This window comes from Typopeltis vanoorti, chromosome 8, assembly GCF_054136105.1.
Source record: "Typopeltis vanoorti isolate ZY-2024b chromosome 8, IOZ_Tvanoo_1.0, whole genome shotgun sequence".
Taxonomy (NCBI): Eukaryota; Metazoa; Arthropoda; class Arachnida; order Uropygi; family Thelyphonidae; genus Typopeltis; species Typopeltis vanoorti.
In genome coordinates this window covers 42,807,495-42,833,701 of record NC_143556.1, presented here as the reverse complement: position 1 = coordinate 42,833,701, position 26,207 = coordinate 42,807,495, and the positions used below count along the sequence as shown (strand labels likewise).

Genomic DNA, 26,207 nt, shown 5'->3' with positions numbered 1-26,207 from the left:
CTGCAACGGAAGATGTTAGTAGATTTTTCCAGCAGACTTTATGACTTTGGTTATCATCATTAGGATTAGCCGAGAAAAGGATATGACTTGATAATGCACTCACTTGCTGTCGCTTGTAAGTAATGTCTCTCATGTGTTCTTCCATACGCATTTCGACAGATTTGTCTGTCTGCCCAAAATAAGGAATATCGCAATCACATAATATTTTATATACACCAGGGTATTTGAGTTGATGATGACAAGTTGATGTTTTGAGTTGATGATGACAAGGTTCTGTTCCTTACATAAGTACTGTTTCACACAAATCAGCAAAAGTTCTAAGAAAATACAATATCAGGACCTTGTTCACTCCACTTCCAAAGATCCGTTCCTTAATTAGCCACCCAGTTACCACATCTGCGATTTCATCATGGACAGCAAGTTAGAACAAAGAGCAAACGTGAAATTCACGTTTAAAAAAACGTGAAATTCGAGGATCATTACTGGTGACGAAACTTGGGTGTACGGGTACAACCCTGAGACGAAGCAGCAGTCTTCACAGTGGAAGAGCCCATCATCTCCACGACCGAAAAAGGCGAGGCAGGTCCGCAGCTCGACCAAGTGCATGCTCATTGTCTTTTTCGACATTCGCGGCATTGTGCATCGAGAATTCATCCTCAGGGGCCAGACTGTCAATAGCGAGTTCTACTGCCAGGTTTTAGGCGTCTGAGGGAGGACATTCGACAAAAGTGACCAGATCTGTGGTGCGTGAAACACTGGGTGCTCCACGACGACAATGCACCCTGTCACCGAACTCTCCTCACACGTGAGTTTCTCACCAGAAACAACAAGATCTCACTTCCATACCCACCCTACTCGCCAGATTTGGCTCCTGCAGACTTCGCCCTCTTTCCGAAAATGAAGATCCAGCTCAAAGGTCACCGTTTTGACACCATTGCGGAGATCCAGCACGAATCACAGTAGGTGCTTGACATGCTTTGAAAAGAAGACTTCCAGGACACATTCCAGAAGTGGCAAGAATGCTGGGAGCGCTGTATTGATATGCAAGGGGACTATTTTGAAGGTAATAGTGTGTAAATGTAGATAAATAAAGTAATTTCTTGTAAACAGAGCTAGTCCAGAAACTTTTTGATATTACCTCTTATATCTCAGCATATATAAGATTTATTAAAATAATTTTTTGTTATTATACAGAATAGCTAAGCAAATTTTTATGAAGGTCAGTAAAGTTCAATGTGGGCACGTTATGTAACTCAACAGATGTCAAAACGATACTCAAGATCCTCCCAAATGTTTTTCCAGCAACTGAGGTGTTATAGAGCAACTGCTGCAATGATACACTGTCATTGAGCATTTTCATTGAGCATTTTGCATTGAGCTTTAATAAAGCTCAATGCAAAAAAAAAATAAGTCCAATGGAATCATATCAGATCTAGGCAGCCAAGCAGTTGGGCCTCCTCTTCTGATCCAACATCCAGGAAAGGTCTTTCTGATGCCATTTTTGTGCATGTGTGACTATGCATGCACACTATTGACCTTGAAAGTGTGACAGAATAAATCTTGGAGACATTTCCTATCAACTGAACTTTAGTTTGAGAAAATATAATGAGTGGTTCTCACATTATAATAAGCCATTATTTTTGGATACCTCTATCCCAGGCACCCTGTATATATATATATATGTATGAGAGAGAAGTTTTTTTTTTTTTTTTTTTTTTTTGTGGCTTCCACCCACAAAAGGTTTTTATGTAAACCTATAATACATTCCTACTGTGAATGGGCTAAGAATTTTTTTCTATTTTTTATTAATTTTATATATTTTCTATATTTTTTTTTAAATTTATTTTATACATACTCTGGAAACCCTGTTCTAGATACCAAACATGGAATACCCAGTACAGATATTATACCTTTCCTGTGAGTTATGATGTTGTATGTTATACATTCACACTCTAGCAAAGCACTCCACTGATTCTCCATGAAAAAGAAAAATATATTTTCCATTTTCTTCCTCACTTGACTCATATACAGTTTCTGGGAATAGAACTCATTCTTCCACTGCCTGTTACCTATACGTTATTTCCTTTATCTGAAAAACCCCATATCACAAGTTATATCTAATCATATCACCTCTACTCTTTCTGTCTGCTGAGCTTTGCAAAGCATTCCCTAAGTCTGTGCTCACTCACAAAAAGTTGCTGTTTTTCTATAGTTTAATGTTTTTTAAACATTACAAAAAAAAAAAAAAAACACTCAGCAAATTAAACAGAGATGCTTTGTTTTATGATTCAGGAACGTGATATGGAATTGTCAAAGGAAGCTCAGCGACAAGAAGAAAATGATCGGTTAAGAGTAGAATTTGCGAAACATGCAAATGCTTTTCATCACTGGCTTACGGATACCAGGTAATGTATAGGGTAAAAAAACAAATTAAACAAATAAATAAAGTTTACCATCTAATTTTATGCATCCCATATTATGTGGCAAAAAGAAAGATAAAATCACTCACTATAAAGATGAAATACGATAATTAGTTATATTTTACTAAATCTGATAAAGAACCTTTTTTTTTTGTCAAATGATAAATATAAATTAAATTTTAGCCAAGAAGAAGTGTTACTTTGTGTAAGGTTTCCACACACAGCTCTCACTTGCTAAACAGACTAACCTGACCAAAGCCTCATAGACAAAATGCAATTGTAAAAAGTTTACTTTAGCAAATTATCCACTATAACAAATTTTTATAGTGGATAGAGTCTCGCTTGCTAAACAAACTACTAGAAGTCCTCACCAAAGCCTCATAGACAAAATGCAATTGTAAAGAAGTTTACTGTAGTAAATTATCCATTATAATAAATTGTTTCTGTGGTGCTTAAGGGTCAAAGCTGGATAACTGGCCTTTTGGGGAATGCGGAGAATCGACCAAGGCTTCTGACCTAATGTCCAATCCTCATCTGCTCATAATGCACCTTGTTGGTTATTTATCTGGATACTGAATGAATGAGGATGGGCTGACAATTTGGGATTTAGCCAAACAAACAAATTGTATTCTTATTGGCTTAAACCATAACTCAGAATGACAGTACAGCATGATGGAATTTTGTGCTGGCTGGGACCCCCCCCCACCCCCCATTGTTTTCACTAAGGAACCAGGGTGAACAGTGAAAAGTCAGCTACTGGGAGAAACCACAACTCAACATCAGCAAAGATTGGCACTATCAACATAAGAATCAATTGTAAAGAAATGGAGCTAGCAGAAGAATTGGATAAGTACTAAATTGATATAATAGGTGTTATCAAAACAAAGAAGACAAAAACAGGTGAGATCTTTCTAGGCAAAAAATAAAAGATGCTACATTCAGGCAATAACAATCAGGGAAAAGAAAGAGTAACTATAACATTAAGCACTAAATATGAGGATAATCTTGAATGTCAGGCAATATCAAGTAGAATGATGTGTGCTCATATCAAATGGGGAACTGGACAACAAGACTTATTTGTGCTTATGGTCCCACAGAAGATTCTATTAAAGCAGAAGTGGAGGAATTTTTCGAAGCATTAGAGAATACAGCTGACAACACAACACAACAAAAAAGAAAAAGTTGGTCCTTCTTGTAGATCTGTTAAGATCTACAAGAGTAGGAAATGATTACTAAATATATAAGAATTGTTTAGGAAATTTCAGAGAAAAGAGCAAGGCAAATAATAATGGTTAAAGTACCTGCTAGATTTCTGCTCAGGACATGGACTAGTTATTAATAACACCATGTTCCAACATAAAAATGTGCACAAATTCACATGATAAGAAAAGTATCATTGACTGTGTTATTGTCAACAGTGATGATTTCTCACTGGTTCAGGACACAAGCGTATACTGAGAATTTGAAATAGGAAGGGATTACCATTTACTCTTGAGCAGAATAAAATTGAACATCATATTGAAAAAGAATGGTGTGTAAGAAAGTTTTGAAACAAATCAAAATTGAATAGCTATAATATGTAAACTGTAGACTTAAATGCACAAACTTTATTCAAGAAAAACTGAAAAAGTTTGGAAACAAGAATTCAACCTTGGTGATACATTGCCAAACCAGAGGGCATGTGGAAAGGTAATCTACAAGGATAGAAAAATCAGAACTCCATAGTGGATTCAGGAAGTTAAACAGGCAGTCAAGAAAAAGAAGAAAGCATATCGAAAGTTCCAAGTAAGTCAGCTTGTTCTCTTAATGAATCCAGAGTAAATGTAAGAAAGCAAAGCATTATGTAAAATTATCTAAACAAAAATCATGGAAAGACTGTGGTAAGAACATCGAAAATAAATATCATGAAGGTGGTAAAATATTCTGGAGGTTATTGAAAAAGCTCAGAAATTATTATTACTATTATTATTATTATTATTATCATTATTACCCTAAGACCCAAGGAAGTCAAAGACTCGTCTAGGAGGTCCCTTGGTCATACACATAGCACATCATACCACACCTTAAACAATTCAAATTCTCTGCAGACACCACATTCGGCAACACATTCCAATCATTTACAAATTTTCATGCAAAAAACCTGCTTCTTGCTCCCTTGTTCACATCCTCTTTATACAATCTCCAGTGATGAATTCTTGCTCTCACCTGATCTCTCATTATTTTATGAAAATCCTCTTCAGCATTAATCCTATAACAACCCCTTTTATACTTGTACATCTCTATCATATCACCCCTCTTCCTTGTATCCACTAGACTCTTTAAATTGCATCTTCTAAATTTATTAATGTACTTACTTATTACAATAAGGTGACGCTTCATTGGACAAAGGTGACCTTTTGTCATATATGACATTTCCAGAGATCAGAAACTGCCTTAGTCAGTTGCCTCTTGACCCTTTCTAACATCTCTTCATGTTTTTGAAAACCAGGTGACCAAATCTGTGTTCATGTATGGCCTAATCAAAGCCCTATACAATGGAACGAGAATGTCCTTACTTCTACAAGTCAGTGTCTGTCCTCCGCATCACTCCCAGAATTCTTCTTTGTGTTGTCCTCACAATTTTGGCAATGTATCTACTAAATTTCAGATCCTTATCCACTATCACCCCAAGATCTCTTATTTCCTCCACCTCCAACAATATATCCTCACCAAGCATAAATTCTACTTCCTATCTTTGTTTCCTAAATTTTAAAACCTTACATTTTGCAATGGAGAACTTTTATTCCCACTCCCATGCCCATTCACTCAACTGAATATTCCCATTCAAATCTTCTCCAATATCATTAACATGAAGGTTAAACAGCAATGGCCCTGAAACAGACCCCCGAGTCACATCGCTAATGAATTTCCTTTTCTGGAATATTGCTCCCACATAAACGACTTGCTGATGCCTATCAGATAACCAATCTCCGAATCCATGCAGTAGTCTAATATCCAACCCCATCTGCTCTAGTTTTACTATCAACTTATCATGCTGTAATCTATCAAAAACCTTCAAAATCTAAGTATGCTATTGTGTATCCATCTCCTTTGTCCAATGAAGCTGTCACCTTATTGTAATAAGTAAGTAGATTACTAATAAATGACCTCCCTTTAGCAGATCCATGCTCTCCTTCAGCATGGAAAATACCATTGTTGTCAACCAAATTCTGGATTCTGGTTCTCACTAACCTCTCCCACATTTTAACCCCAATTGATATACAGATAATTTATTTATTTAATTTTTTTACTAAATAATTTAAGGGAATTACAATGTCAACTAGGATATACATTAAAATAAATTTTAATATACTTCAATATTTCGGCAATGTCACGTTGCCATTTTCAAGAAACTTAAGAACAAGACACGTGCATGCAGGCACAACAAACACTAAGTGAGGAAGAAGCAGGAAGCTATTATTTCTCCTAAAGTCCTGATGGTGCCCCCTAGCAGGCAATGTTGGTATTCTTGGGCGATTGGGCTGAAAGTCTTCTGATGTAGGTTTCCCAAATTTGAGGCAGTCTCATGCAGCCAAATTTGTTGAGGTTTGGATTGTTTCTTAGGGCTGAAGCTGATTCCATGAAAAGCCTTTCATATTTGTATTTACTACGGTGTATTATCGTGGCTTTCTTCCACCGTATTCTATGGCAGTTATCCAGCGCATGGTCAGCAAGACCAGAGTGGCTGTATTGGTGAAATGGGATGTAGTCCTTGTGTTCTGATATTCTGATATTTGCTGTCCTGCCTGCTTAGCCAAAGTAAAACAGCTTACAGCTGCAGGGACCTGGTATATACCAGGTAGGTCTGGGGGGGGGGGGGTCTTTAGTAGAGCGGATAAGGGATGCCAATTTTTTATATGGTCTGTATCAAGAAGTTAAGTCATGTTTTTTTAGGATTTATGTAATTTTTTTGAAGTTCTTCGGATATAGGGTATGGTGATGGATTTAGATTGATCCTTGTTGTGAGGGGGGGGGGGTTACTGGTTTCAGTATTTTTTTTGTGGGGTAGCCATTGGCTGAGAAAGTGTTGAGAATATGGTTTAGTTCTGTGGTTAGGGCATTGTCATATGAACAGATAAGTTTAGCCCTGTTGTGTAGTGTCTTAATGACTCCATATTGTTGTGAGGAGGGGTGGTGATGGGATTGTTGGTGAATGTATCTGCCTGTATGGGTGGGTTTTCTATATATAGACTGAGAAAACCAAGGTTCCATCAGGCTGATGGGTGACTAGCGTGTCTAAGAAAGGAAGGCAGTTGTTTTTTTCTTCTTCCAGGGTGAATACACAACAGGGCTAAGCTTATCTGTTCAAATGACAATGCCCTAACCACAGAACTAAACCACATTCTCAACACTTTCTCAGCCAATGGCTACCCCCTCAAAAAATTTCCAAAAAATATTGAAACCAGTAAACCACAATCCTCCCTCACAACAAGGATTACTCTAAATCCATCACCATACCCTATATCCGAGGCACCTCAGAAAAAATTACAAAAATCTTAAAAAAAACATGACCTAACTTCTTGTTACAGACCATATAAAAAATTGGCATCCCTTATCCGCTCTACTAAAGACCAACCTTCCCAACCCCCCTAGGCCTACCTGGTGTATACAAGGTCCCTTGCAGCTGTAAGCTGTCCTACTTTGGCCAAACAGGCAGGACAGCAAATATCAGAATTTCAGAACATAAGGACTACATCCGTTTTCACCAATACAGCCACTCTGGTCTTGCTGACCATGCGCTGGATACCTGCCATAGAATACGGCAGAAGAAAGCCAGGATAATACTGTAGCAAATACAGATATGAAAGGCTTTTCACTGAATCAGCTTCAGCCCTAAGAAATGATCCAAACCTCAACAAATTTGGCTGCATGAGACTGTCTCAAATTTGGGAAACCTACATCAGAAGACCTTCAGCCCAGTCGCCCAAGAATACCAACATTGCCTGCTAGGGGGCACCATCAGGACTCTAGGAGAAATAATAGCTTCCTGCTTCTTCCTCACTTACTGTTTGTTGTGCCTGCGTGCACATGTCTTGTTCTTAAGTTTCTTGAAAATTTTTTGATGCTGTAATTTCCTTGAATTATTTAGTAAAAAATGCATAACCAACATCTAAGCCTTTCCACAAGAATTACGATAATCCACAGAGATGATATCGCCTTCCTAAAACGCTGCCGGGATAACCAGGTAATTCCTAACTGTGTCAAATTAATGCACCGTTTCTCTTCACAAAAAGGCTCTTCGTATTTATAACCGTGCCAGCCAAGCCTTGCTCAGGGAACAAATCGCCACAACTCGCCGTTTCCTGAATGATGCTAACTTAGCTATCCAGGCACTCGAAGATGACCTTTCAAGCACCTTAAGCCACAAAATTTGGTCTGTTTTATACACCATCTCGTGCACTGCAGCGGAGAAGGAATTTAAAAAAGTACGAGATCGACACATCAAAAAATTTGAAAATTTAAAAAAGAACTCGATCTCAAAACAACAACTTCCTACCGAAACGGTAGTCAACCTTTCATCATTTAGTGTGAAACCTGAAGCACTTGATGCCCTTCCACGTGGCCACAACTTGGCCATTGCGCCCAGAAGATTACTTGCTGAAGATATTATGATACTTATTGAATGTAGGATACGACACCTTCCAAACCATGTCGCCAACGATATTAGACTGGATGTGGCTTGTGTTTTGACCAAAGGTAAACCACCAAAATCCAACATGCCCAGTAAGGAAATAAAATCTCTACTAGAATTAAAGAAAAACAAGAAAATAATAATCATCAAAGCTGATAAAGGGAACACCACAGTATTGCTTAACCAAAAGGATTACACAGGTAAGTGAAAGCTCTATTGTTAGATCGGGCTACTTACCTCCCTATTGAGTACAATCCCACCAACTCACAAATTACAAAACTCCACAGGCTCCTTTAAGAAGGTCACTTCTTGGCCTGTGGAAATCACTAACAAATTAAAGCCATTTAACTCCATACCCACCCCCTCCCATATTTATGGACTCCTGAAAAATACATAAGGAAAATGTGCCATTAGGTCCCATAGTGGATGGCATTGATTCCCCACATACAAACTAGCTAAACATTTGGCCAAAGCTCTCTCACACTATACTGGCAACACACCTTCACACATGAAAAACTCAACCCATGTCATTGCCAGCATAGAAAACCTTACACTCAAACACACTGACATAATGGTCAGATGTCTCCTCCTTATTCACAAATGTCCCTCTCAAAGAATCCTTAGAGCTAATCCAAGCTAAATTTCCTCCCGGTATCACAGCCCTATTTCAGTTCACAATGAACTCAGGCTGTTTTGTTTGGCAAGGAAAATTCTACAAACAAATAGAGGGGACAGCCATGGGTTCACCACTCTCCCCACCTTTGGCCAACTTTTATATGGAGACTTTTGAAGAGAAAGCCTTAAACTCTGCTTCACAAAAACCAAACATTTGGCTTTGCTATGTTGATGGTGTGTTCGCTATTTGTCCACGTTGCTCTGATGCACTCATCTCCTTCCTAACACACTTAAACAACAAACACCCCAGAATCAAATTCATCCTGGAAGAACTAAAAAACAACTGCCTTCCTTTCTTAGACACGCTAGTCACCCATCAGCCTGATGGAACCTTGGTTTTCTCAGTCTATAGAAAACCCACCCATACAGGCAGATACATTCACCAACAATCCCACCACCCCTCCTCACAACAATATGGAGTCATTAAGACACTACACAACAGGGCTAAACTTATCTGTTCAAATGACAATGCCCTGTTGGAACGTCCTTCTTGGCTCTATGGTTCGCCATCTTGTTATAATGTTGTTCTTAATAAAATCAATTAATTGCTGATTGATTACTAATCAGTTGTAGGGAAATTGATATTTATACTGTGCCACCCTATATTTAGATTAGTCTATGTAAAATAGTAGAATCAATTTTCAATTAACTTAGCAGTCTCCTTATTCATACAGGCCGAATTTAATATTTTTCACTTAGGGCTCCCACAACGTTCGAACTTTTTATGAACGGTGCAATGAAAAAGAATCAGGCACACACAATATTGAAATCAATAAAACAAAACATTTAATACAAGGTTATATGACAAATACATAAATTTAACTCTGAAAATAAGATAACACAATTAACTTAGTTTTTCAGGTCAAAACATTCATATTAAATTGGACTTCAAATCTTCAGATACAAAATTCACAGTTCTCTCAATAACAAAGATTGTTCACGCTGATCAGTACTACAGAATTTCTTGCTAAATAAATTTGCTGGTATCACTCAGTTACACTCTATATTTAACACTTAGCAAGCACTTATAACATTATTAATCGCGGCAGTTATTGTTTCAAGGGGAATTATTTTCAACTTCTAACTTTGGCTAAATTCAGTCAAACGCCACAATAAATGTTAGGATATTCGAGACGGAACTATCACTTAAACCTTCACATTGAAATAAATAAAATAGGACTGTTCTTACCGGAATTAATCCTTAGCACATCAGATTCAATGTGAGCACATTTCAAACTATTATTCACTTGTTACTCCAATGGAACACTATTCAAAAGAATTCTTCAAGGAGATAACTGAATTATTATTTATCGCGCTACACAATTATTGATGGGCTTACTATAGGGCAGAATAATTATTCCATGTTTACTACTGTATAACAAATTGAGCTTTGTACAATCCTTCTTTAAAGTGATATAGGAACGTAGTAATTCTAAAACTTAGTGGATTTATTCTGAATCTTCTATTAATCTACTGGTCTTTTAGTTATCTCATTACGGCACTAAATTCCTATTACTGCCACCGCTGACTTTACTCTCAGCAGTCTATAAGTTTTCTCCTCTTCTCTGTACACTTCTGAATGCTACTCCCTTGAATTCCCTGCCCTTCAGTGTTGTTGTTTACTTTTACCTCTCCTTATATGCCTTCCTTCTTCCTGCCTAAAACTTGTTCACTCCGTCCAACTCGTTAATTTTCTCTTCTCCCAATTATCGAATCTCACACCCTATGCTCGCATGTTCTATTTTATTTCTATCTCTATGGCAATGATCAAAACAAAACATAAACATAAGCATTAGCGTTACATAAGTTATACCTTTACACCGAGTAATGAAAAATAATAATAAAAATATTATAGTTACTTAATTTCTCTTTCATTTCATTTACAAATAATAATAATAAAATATATGTTACAGTTTATATAAGGCACATAAAAGTTACATACATAGAATTCCTCATAATATTATTGAAGGAATAAATTAATAAGATAAATGATATTTACTACAGAGTCCTTTCAATAGTATAATATACATTAAAATTATATAATTAAATAATAGCTGACAAAATTCAAGGATGATACATTAATAATAAATCTTAAGCAAGGGACTAACAAATAATATTTAAACAAGTCTTGCTTAGTATATGATAGATTATGTTAAATGTGAATGAAGAATAAAAATATACAAAACAATTTCATTCACAGCCCTAACCACAGAACTAAACCACATTATCAACACTTTCTCACCCAATGTCTACCCATCCTCCAAAAAATCCAAAAAATATTGAAACCAGTAAACCACAACCCCCCCCCACACACACACCAAGGATTACTCTGAATCCACCACCATGCCCTATATCCGAGGCACCTCGGAAAAAATTACAAAAATCCTAAAGAAACATGACTTAACTTCTTGATACAGACCATATAAAAAATTGACATCCCTCATCTGCTCTACTAAAGACCTCCCCCCCCCCCCCCAGACCTACCTGGTATATACCAGGTCCCTGCTGCTGTAAGCTGTTTTACTTTGGCCAAACAGGCAGGACAGCAAATATCAGAATTTCAGAACACAAGGAGTACATCCGGTTTCACCTATACAGCCACTCTGGTCTTGCTGACCATGTGCCGGATACCTGCCATAGAATACGGTGGAAGAAAGCCACGATAATACACCGTAGTAAATATAAATATGAAAGGCTTTTCATGGAATCAGCTTCAGCCCTAAGAAACAATCCAAACCTCAACAAATTTGGCTGCATGAGACTGCTTCAAATTTGGGAAACCTACATCAGAAGACCTTCAGCCCAATCACCCAAGAATACCAACATTGTCCACTAGAGGGCACCATCAGGACTTTAGGAGAAATAATAGCTTCCTGCTTCTTCCTTACTTAGTGTTTGTTGTGCCTGCGTGCACGTGTCTTGTTCTTAAGTTTCTTGAAAATGGCAACGTGACGTTGCCGTAATATTGAAGTATATTAAAATTTATTTTAATGTATATCCTAGTTGACATTGTAATTTCCTTAAATTATTTAGTAAAAATGCATAGCCAATGTCCAAGCCTTTCCACGTGATACACAGAAAGCCTATAATTTGATGCTTGAGTTCTATCACCTCCCTTATGAAGCACCACAATCTTGCCTTCCTTCCATTCCTTTGGAACTTGACCCATTGAGGGACTCGTATTATAAAAATGTGCCCAGGTAGATGCCAACTCCTTGGACATTCCTTCAAAATACATGCCAATATACTATCAATTCCCACAGCCTTATTAACATCAAGTTTCCTCAATTCCCTATATACTTCTTGTTCACTTACAGTCAGTTTCTCTCTCTTCCTTATCATTGACCTGCTCTCAAACTCTCAATGATGTCACATTCACAAGAATGAAAGACCTTTATGAACTGCTCATTAATTATTATTATTATTATTATTACGGGCAATCTCCCTCGATGAGTCTAGCAACTCATCGAGGGTGGCCCTAACATCATGTCAAGAACAACTATTTGCCATTCACACAGTATCTATCATACCTTGCTTTGAACTCATTCACTGCCATAGCTCTGGCAGCTTATTCCACTCATTTACCACTCTCCAAGTAAAGAACCTAGCTCTAACACCCCTGTTAACCACATTTTTGCCCAGCTTCCATGTATGGCTCCTAGTCCTCCCACCACCAGCCCTATTCTCAAAAATATCTTCTGGATTAATCTTATAGAAACCCTTCAGTAATTTGAATGTCTCAATCATATCACCCCTTTTCTGCCTATCAACCAATTTTTGCAACCCACAAATCTTCAACCTGTTCTCATAAGGTTCATTCCACAGACCTGCTATTATCTTGGTCACTCGTCTCTGGCTCCTCTCCACCTCCTCCCCATCAAGAAGAAACCCTGGTGCCCGTATCTGGGCACAGTAGTCGATATAAGATCTTATCAAGGCTCGGTACAGAGGAACAATAACTTGCTTGTCTCTGCTCATCAAAGTATTCTTCAGCAACCAAGTGATTTGATGAGCTGATTTAGCCACTTTTGCAATGTGTCCCCCTAAACTTCAACTCCCTATCCACCAACATTCCCAAATCCCTGGCCTCGTCAATCTCCTGGAGTACGGTTCCACCAATGTGGTATGCTGCTCCTAATCTTTTCACCTCAAAATGCATAACCTTACATTTTGTCACATTAAATTGACATCCATTCTCCTTAGCCCAGACCTCCAATCTATCCAAATCATCCTGCAAGATTTTGACATCTTCTGCATTCATTATTGCCCTGCCCAACTTTGCATCATCAGCGAACAAATGAACCGCTCCTCTTACATCCTTCCCTATATCGTTAATGAACAAATTGAACAGTAGTCCAAGAACAGAACCCTGCAGCACACTGCTAGTCACAGGCCATCTTTTGGACTCTACTCCTGAATAAACCACTCTCTGATATCTCACCATCAATCATCCTCTTATCCATCTCACCAATCCTATATCCATCCCCATTTGTTGCAGTTTACACATTAGAATTCCATGTGGTATCCTGTCAACGGCCTTAGCAAGGTCCATTAGAATCACCGTAAACCCATTACCCTTATCCAGTTCAGCGATCACTGTATTATAAAATGTGATCAAGTTACTGAGACATGAGCTACCTTTACAATACCATGCTGTCCCACAGACAGTATCCCATTTTCATCTATCCAATCCTGTATTTTCCTCTTGACTATTTTCTCCAAGACCTTGACAATGAATTCTGATGTGCTGATTGTTCAGTAATTTACAACAGCAGTCTTGGAACCTCCTTTATGCAGTGGAACTATTTTCCCCTCTTTCTACTCCCTCGAGACTAACCCAGACCCGAGACTCAAATTAAACAAAATGGTCAAGGGCACTGACAATTCTTTAGCTGCTTTACGTACAACACGAGCTGGTATACCATCTAATCCCACAGATAATAATAAATTTAGTTTAATCCTTTATCCAAGTGCAAACAAAGTTTGCGCCTGAAAGTATCTTCAGGACTGTGGTAAAGTGGTACAACACCAGGCGACTCCTTGCAAAGGTGGAGGAAGCTACCAACTCTCCTATCTTAGTATCTCCCATAATGCAAAACACATCTCCTTGCAGATATGTATAATGTTATGCATTAAGTGAAGGGCTGCTACCCAGACTAGTTTCGACCTTTATTGAGGTCCCTTCAGTGGGAGCCAGGCCCAAGTGGAGATACCAAGGCAGAAGCATTAGCAAAGTCATCTCCTCCTATAGGAGCTGCCAAACGGTGTGCTACCTTTTTATTAAATTACTCTGGATTTAGAGAAAGATGTTGAAAGTTTATTTTTCACTTGGTCAGACTATAATAAATTTAGTTTAATCCTTTATCCAAGTGTATGCAAACAAAGTTTGCATCTGAAAGTATCTTCGGGACTGGGGTAAAGTGGTACCACACCGAGCGACTCCTTGCAAAGGTGTAGGAAGCTACCAACACTCCTATCTCATTATCTCCCATAATGCAAAACACATCTCCTTGCGGATATGTATAATGTTATGCATTAAGGGAAGGGCCAAATAAACTTTCAACATCTTTCTCTAAATCCAGAGTAATTTAATAAAAAGGTGGCACACCGTTTGGCAGCTCCTGTAGGAGGAGGTGACCTTGCTAATGCTTCTGCCTTGGTATCTCCACTTAGGCCTGGCTCTCACTGAAGAGACCTGAATAAAGGTCGAAACTAGTCTGAGTGGTGGCCCTTCCCTTAATGCATAACATTATACATATCTGCAAGGAGATGTTTTGCATTATGGTAGATACTGAGATAGGAGTGTTGGTAGCTTCCTCCATTTGCAAGGAGTCGCCCAGTGTTGTACCACTTTGCCCCAGTCCTGAAGATACTTTCAGGCGCAAACTTTGTTTGCACACACTTGGATAAAGGATTAAACTAAATTTATTATAGTCTGACCAAGTGAAAAATAAACTTTCAAAATAAACTTTCAAATCCCACAGATGTATTGACATTGAGGTTTTGTAATAGACTATTTACCTCCACTTCATTCACCACAATTCCCATATAAGCTATTGGGTCATTCATTCCTGCAATGTCACTACCTGGATGATATACTCTTGCAAAGTGCTCGCTCAGTAATTCCACTATATCAACTGATTCGATTACCTTCCCACCATAGGCATTCTTTAAAATCATTCTGTCATATACATTTTTTCTTTTACTTGCAACATATCAAAAAACTGTTTGGGATTCTCTTTAGCCTGCATGGCTGATGTTCATAGTTTAATGGTATTATTCATCCATTTAACCACTACTTGAATTATTATTCAGACTCTAGGTATACAGTCAGTCATTGCCTCCTGCAAACACTTCTTAACCGCTCCCATGCACTATCAACATCCAGCCCTTGCAGTTTTACATGCCATGGTACTGAACCAATCAAACTCCTAAGCTTGTCATACTTACCAGCCCGGTAATTCCACATATAGCCTGTCTTAATTGTAAATTCCACACCTTTAGCCACCTCCCAAGTCAATATCCTATGATTACTCTCACCAGTTGGTGGCAATGTGGTCATATTAGTTACAGCCAAATCCTCAGATGCAATTACTTGGTCAAGCACTCTCTGACCCCTAGTATTTTCCATTACATGCTGTCAACTCTCATTATTTCCAATAAGTTTTCTATGGTGAGAGTTTTCTATAGTCAACTCTCAGTATAGAAAATTCATAGGGAATACAGAAAGAATTTGTCATCATCATCATCAAATTCCTGACACATGCCCTTATGGGGGTGTACAAGAGCCTATGATAGTACTACATGAAAAGTTACATCATTACTAACTTCCTGCCAACAATTTTCATCCAGATTAGCCTCTCAACATTCCAATATTATCAGATCTTATATTAGGGCACTTTTTTACTGTATCAATCATCCACCTACATCATGGTCTTCCTCTGGGTCTTTTTCCTGCAATCCTCACAAAGAACACTTCTTTAGCTAATCTTTACTCTTCCATTCTGTTTAAGCAGCCATACGACCTGAGATCAACTCTGCTAACACATTCCTGAATGCTAATAATGGCAAGTTCTTTTCTAATATCCTCATTTTTAATATGATACTGCCATTGATGCATCTGTTCAGTCCCCTACTCTCTCTCTCTCTCTTTCTCACATATCTGTGTCTCCAATGTTTGATCAAGTTTTTATTTCTAAGCTATCTCTCAGATGCATAAGTTAAAATTGCTTTGAACACTGTCTTGTATATAGCTAATTTAGTTTTTGATTAATTTCTTTCTTATTCCATATAAATTTATTCAGCTGACTTCTTACCATACTGCCTTTACTAATTCTTTTGTCTATTTCCATATTTAATTTACCATTTTTGCTAAAATTTGTACCACCTTTGTCTTTTTAATACTGATTTTCATACCAAATTTATTATGCAGTTATTCAGTTTGGTCAAGAAATCCTGCAGACTTGTCCTGGATCTATTTAGGAGTATAACATTATCTGCATAAAGTAAAGAGCTGAGAATAACATCTCTAATTTTGATATCAGGTTTAATACTACTTTCCTTCATAATGTTATCCACATAGATGACGAATAACAGTGTAGATAATGTGTACCACTGTCTCACACTTGACTGAATATTAAACCATCTTCCTGAACCTCCTTCAATTCTAATTGCTGATTTACAACTAAAATAGAGACTATGTATTGCTTGATATAATGTAACAGTTACACCATATAACTGGAGCATTTTCAACAGCTTTCCTCTTGCACCTTGTCATATGCCTTTTCCAGATCTACAAAACTTAAATACAGATCCTTGTTATATTCTCATGATTTCTCAACTATTTGTCTTAAAGTGAAAATCTTGACACCCCGAGATCCTGACAACCTCTCTTTGGCCTGAGCCCAGCTTGTTCTTCTCCAAGCTTCTCCTCCACAATTTTTCTTAACCATTTCTCAAGAATACTTGCATAATTCTTACCAGGAACACTCAGTACAGAAATTCCTCTGTAATTCTCACATTCAGTTTTATTTCCATTTTTATAGAGAGATACTACACGTGCTCTACTCCAATCATATGGAATTCAATCCTCTGACCAGATCTTCTAAATTATGCAGTGTAGCCACTGTAAAACTTTTATATCTTCATATTTTGGCATTTCTGGTTGAATATCATCTACTCCAGCTGCCTTTCCAAATATCAGGTGTTTGTGCTAGTTATTTCCACTTCCATTACAGATATATTTTCAAGATGCCATTCCTGTTGAGTGCTTTCCACCACTATGCTATCACCACTTGTTTTATTTAACAATCTTTCAAACTAATTATCCAATACATCAAGAATACCTTTATCTTCAATTTTCATGTACCGTTTGTCATCTTTAATTGATAAAATTAGGTGGAGAGCAAAGATTGTGAATGATAAGTTAGTGGAAATGTGTGAGGAGAAAGGAGTGCAGTTTGTTAATGTGTGGAATGAGTTTGAAGGATGAATTTGACTGTATAAGAGTGATGGACTGCATTTGAATGGTCTGATGTGAGTCATTTGGAGGACTGCTGCTGGAAGATAAAGAAATGAGTGCAGAGAATGAATCTGTTCAAGTAAGAAGTGATGTGAGAGAGCAGGATAGTAAGAAGGGAGAAATTGAAGTGATCGTTATGAATGAAAAAGTCGGTAGCATGAGAATAGAGAACAAGTGTGCATGACAAACAGAGAGGCTCAGATTGAAAGGGGAACATAGCATGAAAAACACTGATGCTCCAAGAGGATGTGAATGTGTGTGTGTAAGACAAAAAGGAAAGAAGATGACCTGGGATCAAGAGAAAATAGTTGGATTTGAAGAAGGTTCTAAGATGAATAAGGAGAAAAAGAAATGGCTTGAATTAAGTATGGAGAAGTCACATCTAATATGTAGCACAACTTCGAGTGAAACTTGCTATAGATCCAGGAATGAGTTGTTATGTTTGTATAGAAATGCTAAAAGTGTAAGAAACAAGGCATATTTGTCATCGTTTTTACATAATGAAATGAAGCCTGATTTATTACCTATCATTGCAGGAGCACCATCAATAGTAATAGACACAAGTTTAAAAAGCAGAAGTTTGTGTTGTTTCACAAATTCATCAAATGCCGAAAAAATGTCTTCTCCCCTAGTCCTTCCCAATAATGGTATAATTTTCAAAAGTTCTTCTTTACTTGAATAATTTTGAAATACCATGCGAATAAATACCATTAACTGAGCAATATCAGTGAAGTTGTTTGATTCATCAAATTGTAATGAAAACGCAACACACTGGTGAATGTCTGACATTGACCTGGCCTGGAAACTTTTCTCCAGCAATTGGAACTCTTCCTTTTGGCAATTTGAAACCTTGTCTGTGGCATAGAAGTAGTCTCTCTCTAGTGACGTCTCGAACCGAGAAGCTCCTTTCTGGAAGCGGGAAACTCCTCTCTCAAGCAACTTGGATCTGGGCAGTCTCTCTGACGGCAACTCTGGACTGGGCAGCCTCCTCTCTGACAGCAATTCTGGAACCAGGACCCCTTCTGCTTGCTTCAGTCCCTTTTTATTAGGCCTCCTCTGAGACTTTGCATGAAGTTTGGCAACCCCCAAAGAATCAGTATGAGTCTTTCATCTTAAGTTTCAAGTTCGGCATGCCTTTTGTTCTCCTCCGCTTTCTTTTGATAATAATTTGCCAGCCATCAGAAAGTTGTTTGAACTCTTTCTGACTGACTTCAGAGATGTTTACACTTAGAGCCTGCAAGCCTTTCTCATACATACAAGTTTCAATAACAATCTTTCTAATGCCGCCATGTACAGCTTTGGCGGCAAAAACATTTTTCATGTGCATACTTCCAAATGATTTCATTGTTTATTGATTTTAAATGTAAACTATACTGAATGTTTATTATCTCAAGTTCATGTGCATGTTCATGTTTTCAGTTTTAATTAAATTTGTAAGGAAGGAGGAATATACAAGAGATCGACCAAAAATCGCTCTGCGATCGACCGGTCGATCATGATCAATGGGTTGAACTCCCCTGGTATATCGCATGTGTCTTGTGGGAATGTTCCAGGGAATTAACAACAGCTTTAACTTATCTCATTAACATGAGTCGTAGATTGGTCCACGTTCCAAAGGTGTGGAAAGAGGACAGAATTTATCTGCTTCACAAAGGGCGGGGGGATGTTAAGGTAAGGCTTTGAATTATAGGTCAATCTGCTCGTCTGAAATTCCTGTCAATATGATGGAGAGGCTTGTGAGGACCAAGATTCAGAACAGGGTTTATAGCAGCAGAATTCTCTATGATGGACAACATTGGTTTGCTAAAAGAAAATCATATTTTGATAATCTGCTTACTTATTATAACAAGGTGACAAATGCATTGGACAAGGGGATGTATATAAAGTAGTATATTTAGATTTTGCAAAGGACTTCGATAGCTAGCCATGTGACAAGTCATAATTAAACTAGAAAAAACTGGAACAAAAACTCACGATAAGAATAAAGGAAAATTTATTGAGCTACATGACAACTTTCTCAAGCAACTTGAGGATAAAGAGTGTTAAATTTGATCATGGCATCAGAAAGTGTCTCAATTAAGGATGTGACTATTTTGCCACCTGTTGGTGACAGTGATCATGCTGTACTGACCTGGGAAGTGGACAACTATATGGATGTTTCAATCAGGACAGGTTACATGCTGAACTACAAATCTGGAAATTATGACAAACTCAAGAGAATACTATCTTTTGTTCCACGTTATCGATTGCTGAATAGAAAGGATATCATCAGTGCATCAGAAGCTTTGAAAAGATGCTTAAAGTAGTATCTGAATGTGTCCTCATAGTTTGAAGAACAAATAGAATGGGAGTGAAATTAAATTGAAATTAATGTACAGTTTGATTAAACAAAAGATCCATAAGAAGAAGATGATGATGTGGACGAATATAATGAAAATAAGTGTGAGAGATACGAAATATTTAAAGCTCAGGTCAGAAAGCTAAGTTCAAGTATGAAGAGAAATTGGCTGCATAGGTTAACGGCAACCCAACAGAATTTTATCTTTATGTTGCAAGTAAAAGAAAGAATGACTGGAAGAATAACTTTACAGATGGGATATCAGCATGTGTGCTAAAGGAATGTTCAGCTGATCTGGCTAGGCCCTTGGCATGTTTGTATAATTTAAGTCTTAGCTCAGGAAAGATTCTAAAGGAATATGTTTTGCATTATGTGATATTACAGCAATGTATGTGATGTTAAAAGCCTTTATATACAAGTAACTTAGTCATGTAGACACTCTTTGTTTGCTTATAATTTCTTGTTAAGTATAATTTACTTTGTAAAGTGAAAAAGCTTCCTATATGTAAAAAATATCTCCAGTGCCAATCCCATAAACACATCCCAGCAGTTTAAATGTCTCAGTCAAATTACCCCTTTGTATTCTACCCACCAAACTCTGCAGTTTGCTTACCCTCAGGCTGTCTTTACAGCCACCACTGTGCAATATACAATATATCCCCAATATTTCAAATTATCATTTCCTCTAGTATAGTTTCATAAATCCTTATATTGATGTTTTAAATTAATGTTTAAAATTAATGGATCCCAATATCAAGAGACCATACATTTAGTTACATTAAACTAATATCCATATTCATTCACATGCCTGTCCAGCTCATTTAGATCCTCCTGTACAGGCCTGATATCGTTTTTATGATCTATTTATATACCCTATATACCCTCTCCAAGGTGTAAGGTTACTTCATCTCCATCAAATCCAACTCACCAGATTTGAACATGATAAACCACGTGTAGTTTGATTATTGCTTTATACATTGGAATCACCACGCTTTTATTTGGTGATCAGCATCCATCTCAGTTGTGCAGCAGTCCACCACCTTTGCAATATGTCCCCAATATTTCAAATTTCCATTTCCTCTAGTAAAGTTTCAAAAATTGAGTACATAGTCTTCCAGTGGAGTGAAATGAAGAGATTTGGAGATATGTATGGAGGAGTGAAGAAGATGGAAACAAATAATGTCAGTATGAAAAGATAATGAAAGACCCATTAGTGGCTTTGTGTGGTGATTCCATTATTATAAGTGTAGTAAACATGAAAATGAACAAGGTTTGTTTTCTGAGAGGTAACTCGAATAGAGTGATTAAGGTGTTGGATATGAGGAGTAAGTGAGCAAAGGAGTTGGGACAAATGTGATGGTAGGGACAAATTACTTGACTCAGAACAAGGACAATGTAAGATTGGATATCAAGAAGTTGTTGAGAAAGATAAAAGATAATGGTGTGATAGGAAAGGTAGTCGGCACATTTCGAAGGTATGACAGTGATGAGATGAGATGGAGAGCAAGAATTATAATTATAATAATTATTATTATTATTATTATCTGATACATGATATTTCCAGGGAATCAAGGACTCGATGAGGGATGCTATAAATCACCCAAACCAGCTGTCATGCCTTCCCTTAAAAAAGTTCATACTTGATGCACTTACTACTCCTAAGGGCAAACAATTCCACTCACTCACTCACTGCTCTCTGGGAGAAAAACCTAGTAAACAAACTTTGTAAACAAACTTAACTTCTATGGATGCTCCCCGTGTCCCCCCCCCACACACACCTTTCATATAAGGAAAAATTTCATCAGTTGATATTCTATAGCTCCCATTCAAAAGGTTATAGACTTTATCATATCACCCGTCTTTTTCCTGCTAGAAATATTCTTATGAGACCCCTTCTGACACTATGAGAAAATCCAACACTCTTTGACACTAAGTTCTTTCTTTCACATGCTGCTTGAGAAAGTTGTATTGCAACGATTCAATAAATTTGTCTTCTTTCTTATCATAAGATTTCTCTTCTACCCAATCAATGTTTGGAAAATTAAAGTCGCCCACAGTGATCACTCGTTTGGTACCCATGAGATTAAATTGGCAATCCTGCAACTGAGCTGCCATGTTATAGCAATACCCCACCATATTTCATTCTGTTGACTTCCATTTAACACCGTATAGACCCAAACTCACAGCTACATGGGACATTGTTACCATCATTGTTTTCTTGTGTTTCTACCCTAACTGGATTTAAGTTATCTGATATCATCAGTAGTACTTCTCCTGTCCTATCTCTTCTGTCATTCCTAAAAAAAAACTGTATACCCATTACACTCGATCCCACTTACCATATCAGATTCTGATTGCCATGTTTCACTAATGCCAACAATCTTAGGCCTCATCATATTCAATAAAGCAATGAACTAAACACCTTTGTTTCTGATGCTCCTGTTTATTTGTATATGGACATAATAAATTATTACCTAGCCTATATTATAACTAGATATGCAATCTATTTGGTCTTGTTCTAGAATTTTCTCTTTTCCCTCCCCAGACATTCTTGAAAGGTCCAAACCCAAAGCATATTTTTCCACTCCTTTGCCAGATACATCATAACCATGTTTGAAGACATTCGTATCTTTAGCACATCTGCATATCATAGCCGAACTTTCACACACCCATTTTTTCCATTCTTCCCTTGATGATCTAGTTTTCCTGACTCTCTGCATCTTCGAGGTCTCATACCACGAAGTAATTTCTCTAGGCTCCTAATGCCAAATGAATTTAAGTATAGGCCATCTTTCTCATATAAGTCTTTGCTGCCATCAAACACACCACACATCTAAAAACTTGCCTTCATTTCTTCTACACAGCCCGTGCATGAAATCATTAACTCAGTAGTGTATATCTAAGGTTTAAAATATTTTAAAAACAAAGAAGGGATGTAGAATTTACTATTGTTGGGGATATATTGTTGGAGGTGAAAGAAATAAGAGATTCTGCAGTGATGGGGGATTAGGATCTAAAATTTAGAGGACGTTGCCAAAATTGTGAGAACAATACAATGAAATCTGGCAATGATGTGGACAACATTGACTTGTAGAAGTAAGGAGATTCTGGTTCCATTGTATAAGGCTCTGATTAGGCCACATATGGACTACTGTGCACAGATTTGGTCACCAGGTTTTCAAAAGGATCAAGAGATGTTTGAAAGCATCCAGAGGTGATTGACAAACATAGTTTCTGATCTCTGGAATGTTGAATATGAAGAAAAGTTGAGACATGCAGTTTGTAGGGTCTAGTAAATAGCAGGAAGAGGGGTGATCCTATAACAGCCCCTTACCAACCTGTACATCTTTATCATATCACCCCTTATTCATAAAATAATGTTAGACTGGGGGAGAACAAGTGGTCATCCCTGGAAGTCATATAAGGAGGCTGTGATCAGAGGAATGAGAAGCTGGTTTTTTGCATCTCCATGCAAAAAACCAGGCTTGGAATGCATTTCCTGAGAGTGTGGTGTCTGCAGAGAATTTGAATATGTTTAAGGCACAGTATGATGAGCTGTGTCTTAAACACTAATGTGTTTAAGACACATTAAAATTTTATGTGTGTATGACAAAAGGGACCTCCTAAATGAGCCTGTAACTCCATGGGGTCTTAGTATAATAATAATAATAATAAAATACATTTATTACATTGAACTGATATTCCCATTCATTTGCCTGCTGGTCCAGCTCATTCAGATTCTCTTATAGGGCCTAACATTGGCACTACTAATAATCTTTACATCATATGCAATCATATGCAAACCATTAAATATCCCCTGCAGTAGTTACAATATTATTAACATACAAGTTAAATAGTAATGAATCCATTACTGAGTCTAGTGAAACTCTACTGTGACCTTTGTCTGCAATATCTCTCCACTGTGCATAAGTCTCTGATATTATTTTTGTTATTATTATTATTATTATTATTATTATTATTACACAGCCATCTCCATGGAGCCCACACACTCATCATGGAAGGTCCTAAACATTTCACCAAGCACTAACCAACATTTGTACAATATCTACTATACTTCACTTTGCATTCATTCACTGACAAGCCACTCACAACAGCCTCTGGTAACAATATTCCACTAATTTACCAGTCTTCAGCCAAATATTTAGTCACACCCTTGATTTTTTCCAGGAATGACCCCTAGTTCTCTTCACACTAGTTTACATACTGAAAAATTTCCTCTTATATCAATCCTATAAAAACCTTTGATTAACTTGTATATCTCTTTCATATCTCCCATTTTACACCAATTTGTGTAACCCACAATTATTCAACTTGCCTCATAAGAAGCATTCCATACCATAGACCTGCTTGGTCTATCTTGGATCCACAAGCGAGTGATTACCTTCGTCACTCACCTGTGGATTCTTTCTATCTCCTCTTTATTCCAAGAAACCCAGGTGACCAGATCTGTGCATAAAGTTAAGATGGAGGCTTATACATATACCCTATACCAAAGGCTTATAAAGAGTTATGATGACTTCCTTATCTCTGCTTGTTAGTATGGTCTTCATTAACCAGGTAATCAGTAAAATGAGGTTGTGTGGACTGGCCACTAGATAGTACATAGGAGTAAACCCAGTAATAACACATCACTGATCTATCTAATGTGTTGCTAGTGACTAATCCTGCTACTGTTTACTCTGCCAGGTCATGCCTGAAGGGAAACTGAGTTCAGTGGTATCACTGGATTAGAGGGGTATGTAGTAAACATGACCATGGATTCTTCACTACATACCCCTCTATTTAACTCCTTAACATTAAACATAAGTGATCGTAAACATATGAAATTTAATTTATATCCTGTGGATCAAAATATAACCCTCATTAAAACAAAACAAAAAAGATCCTTAACCCAAAATATTTAAAAAACAACAAAAATTGAAACAAAAAATTACAAAAATGAACAAAATTCCATTAAAAATAATAATAAATTCGTATCCATTTCATCAACATTCATGATCTCAATGCCGCTTCACAAATTTAATCAGTGATGCACCACCATTTTCAGATTGCTATTCCTAATAGTACCTCAACTAGTGACTACATCCTTTGTAAAGAAAACGGCAAACCTTGAATCCACCCTTTGCAATCTGTCATGGCTCAAAATTTTCTTACTCCCATTCAGTAATGTTCATTTGTCTATATCGCTTTCCAAGATTCTGATGATCACTCTGACCTTTTCCATTATCTTTCTGAAAGGTTGGATCATATACAGTTCATATACACAAAGAATAAGATATTTCTTGAGGACTCAACATTCACAATTTGAAATTGCTTCCCTTCTCTAATTCTACCATTCAAGCTGGAAGAGATGTTGAAATAGTTTTTATCAGAAACAATCTTTCACAAATTGTCAACCTACCCATAAGTATATCTGATAATACACTATGTCCCCCAACACATCTGATCTCCTTAATCAGTTCTCCTGATAAATACAATATAGATGTCTTGGTAATTTAGAGCACAACCTTATCAAAGTTTCTTTTCCTACAGAATGTCCTTCACACAATCAATCTGAACCTCTTATGTCATTTGGCATAGGGATGAATTTTACTCCTCCTTTCCTTGGGCTAACGACTGTTTGGATCCAGAATGGATTATTGTCAGAATTCATTGTGATGTTCTCACAATTTTAGTAATATTACCTCTAATTATCAAGTCTCTGTCCACCAGCATCACTACTCCCAGTATGTAAAAAATAACATATCAAGAAATGTAAGATGGAAGAAATAACATGTCCCCTTCTTCAAAATTTTCCAGTTTATTGTATACTCTGCATCCCATCCTTGCCTACAAAATTTAAAGAACTTACACTTTTCACCATTTAACTAGTATCTCCACTTACACAGTCTATTCAGATCTTCCTAAGGTCACTGCATCTGCTCGACTCGCAGTTCCTCCCAACTCTGCATCCTATGCAAGCAGCTGCATATTTTCAGTTAAGCCTGTCCCAATATCATTAACTTACAAGTTTAACAGCAATGGTCACAAAACAGATCCCTGTGGCGCTGCACTAGTGACTTCTTCCTTTGATATACCACTCCTTCATACACAACCTACTGATACCTATCCAACAGCCAGTCTGCTATCCAACTCATTAGCCTTTTATCTAATTCCCATCTTCTAAATTTTAGCTACTAGCTTGTCATGTAGCAATCTATCAAAGGCTTTTAAAAATGCAAGTACAAAACTGTATATGCACTGTATCTCCCTTATCCAACTAATTTATCACCATGTAGTGATATGTAAGCAGATTTTTATCTTCTAACAAACCCATGCTGACCATCATAAAGAATGCCACTATCAATCCTTTCTGATTACTAGTCTTCACCAAGTTCTCTAACACTTAAACAACAATGCTATATTGTATAGATTGACCTGTAATTTGTAGCCTTAGTCTTATCTCTCCCCCCCCCCCCCTTGGTGAATAATATTTTCCATCTTCCATTCCTTGAGACGTGCCCTGTTGCAAGACTCATGTTAAACTTATGTGCCAAAGATGCTGCTATTAATTCTCTAGAG

At 37.2% G+C, this 26,207-nt stretch overlaps 1 protein-coding gene across 3 annotated transcripts in view; it reads left to right on the top strand.

Moving 5' to 3' along the window:
- LOC150103955 (spectrin alpha chain-like) overlaps positions 1 to 26,207 on the top strand; it is an 850,682-nt gene that overhangs the window by 733,318 nt on the left and 91,157 nt on the right. For all 3 annotated transcript variants that reach the window (XM_090397194.1, XM_090397195.1, XM_090397193.1), the window contains one exon: positions 2,293 to 2,405. In XM_090397194.1, the coding sequence (XP_090253320.1) occupies positions 2,293 to 2,405 (113 nt within the window). The remainder of the gene's footprint in view (positions 1 to 2,292; positions 2,406 to 26,207) is intronic.